This window comes from Alosa alosa, chromosome 8, assembly GCF_017589495.1.
Source record: "Alosa alosa isolate M-15738 ecotype Scorff River chromosome 8, AALO_Geno_1.1, whole genome shotgun sequence".
Classification (NCBI taxonomy): Eukaryota; Metazoa; Chordata; class Actinopteri; order Clupeiformes; family Clupeidae; genus Alosa; species Alosa alosa.
Genome location: NC_063196.1, coordinates 5,991,641 through 5,994,140, shown reverse-complemented (window position 1 = coordinate 5,994,140; position 2,500 = coordinate 5,991,641). Strand labels below are relative to the sequence as shown.

General features: G+C 40.0%; 1 protein-coding gene across 1 annotated transcript in view; it reads right to left on the bottom strand.

The window, feature by feature from the left end:
- Positions 1-2,500, bottom strand: part of LOC125299661 (sine oculis-binding protein homolog B-like) — a 16,345-nt gene that overhangs the window by 8,845 nt on the left and 5,000 nt on the right. The window contains exon 3 of the mRNA XM_048251032.1: positions 1,420-1,596. Within this exon, the coding sequence (XP_048106989.1) occupies positions 1,420-1,596 (177 nt within the window). The remainder of the gene's footprint in view (positions 1-1,419; positions 1,597-2,500) is intronic.

Here is a 2,500-nt window from a genome sequence, read left to right as displayed (position 1 = left end):
TGCAGATGGCTTGATGAGAGGTACGATGACGTGTGTGTGAGTGTGTGTGTGTGTGTGTGTGTGTAGTAAGCATCACACACCTGCAGATGGCTTGATGTGAGGTATGATGACGTGTGTGTGAGTGTGTGTGTGTGTGTGTGTGTGTAGTAAGCATCACACACCTGCAGATGGCTTGATGAGAGGTACGATGACGTGTGTGTGAGTGTGTGTGTGTACAGCAGCGTTTCTCAAACTGTGGGTCGCGGAGACATGCCACGAACTGGCGGAAAAACAGGAGTTTTTTTTTATTTATTTTTATCTGTAGCCTGGGCCCAGGTAGCACCGATCTTAATGGATGCACTGTGTTATTCACAGGAAGCCTTCGTGTCAAGGCCGCTTTGTTAGTCCCGAACTACATGAGATTATGAACGTTGTTGTGAGAGTGGTGAATTTCATCAAACCCGGCCCTTAAAAGCGTGTCTATTCTCCGCACTTTGCGAAGAGATGGTAGCTGACCAAAAGGCTGTACTGTTTCACAGCGAGGCAAGGTGGCTTTCCGAGGTAAAGTGCTGTCGCGTGTTTGAGCTCGAAATAAGCCTCTTCTTGGAGGAAGAGCGCATGTTTGAATCTGCAAGCACGTTCACTAATAAACATTTCTTGTGAAGCTGGCCTATCTTAGTGATATATTTGATATATCTTAGCGATACATTTGAGTTAAATGTCCAGTTACAAGGCAAAGACAAGCGCCTACCTCACCTAGCAAATAAGATTACTGCATTCACCAAAAAAACTTGAGTATGGGACAGGCGCCTCGATCGCGACAGTATTATGCCTTTGAGATTTCTGAGCGAAATCGCTGAAACGTCTGATTGGGAGGCACTCTTGTGATCCCATGTATTAAACAGTAGGCCTACATCACATACCTGCAAAGTTTATTTCAAAATTATTTCCCAACCAGCAGTGCTCAGTATGACTGGATTATGAATCCATTTAATGCAGCATGTTGGTATTTCATTGAATTTATTGTACAATGCTGTAAAATGGCCTATGCTTCCTAATATGTTGCTGGAAAACAGAAATATGTGTGTTATGTATTCATTTATTATTATATCTGCAGCACCAGCTGATTTTAACTCTGTTGAAGAGGATATATTTAGAACTTGTCATTATTTCAATAAATTTGACAATTTTAAGCTTGACCTACCACTTTCTTAGAGCGATGAGGGACAGGTGGGGCTCGAGAATGCCCCCTTGATCAAAGTGGAAAATGAAAGAAAAAGTTTGAGAACCACTGGTGTACAGTATGTGTGAGTGTGTGTGTGTGTGTGTGTGTGTGTGTGTGTGTACAGTATGTGTGTGTGTGTGAGAGAGTGTGTGTGTGTGTGTGTGTGTGTGTGTGTGTGTGTGTGTGTGTGTGTGTGTGTAGTAAGCATCACACACCTGCAGATGGCTTGATGAGAGGTACGATGACGTGTGTGGCTCGCGCCTCCTTCTCCTCGGAGGATGAAGAGGAGGTGGTGGGGAAGGAGTTGGATCGAGCACTGACACCCTCTCTTGCTCCAAGAGACTCGTTCTCCAGGGATGTTCCCTCAAGCTGACCACTTGGCACAGAAGTTTCTAGAAGGCACAATTCAAACACAGAAACACCAAATTTCATCTTTATCGGCACTGAAAACACTAGTGATGGAATGACAATTCCAGAGATGGGAAGATGGGAAGTAACTAAGTACAAATACTTCAGTACTGTATTTTAGTAGCATTTTCAGGTATCTGTACTTTACTGGAATATCTATTTTTGGAACAACTTTTTACTTTACTCCCCTACATTTTCACAGTAATATCTGTACTTTCTACTTCTTACATTTTCAGAACTATCAATTAATTTTATTTGAAGTCATTGTGTGCTTTCCTAATATCAAGGCTGATTTCAACTTGAATCAATGGGACAATAGAGATGCAAAATGGGATTGACTTCGCAGCTATGCCACTTAAGGGGCAGCAGCACCAAAACATTGGTTAAATGATCATGGAAAACGTATTTGTCAAATTCAGTGCTTTATTACAATATGTAGACATCAAAACATCATATTATTTGTTTGCTTTTCAATCATAAAATCCGTCTGTACTTTGTTACTTTTACTTGAGTAAAGAAGTTTAATCACTACTTATACTTTTACTAGATTCTTTTTTTACAGATGTATGTGTACTTCTACTTAAGTATAGAAAAGTGTGTACTTTTACCATCTCTGCCAAAATAACTAAATTCCATAACATACCATATAGAAGTCGTAAATATAAGTTACAAAAAATCATGTACATCTGACTTAAAGTTTCAACAATGGTCAAGCACTACTAGTCCTTGTAACATGTCAACACTAGTGCCAAAATATGCCATCTGGAACAAGTCTGTCAATCCTTAGCTATGTAGGCTTTATTAATTATAATCAAAACAGGAAGTGGTTTTGTTAGTATGACTCTTGATTTGGTTAAGTGGAAGTTAATAAACATTAATAACATATCA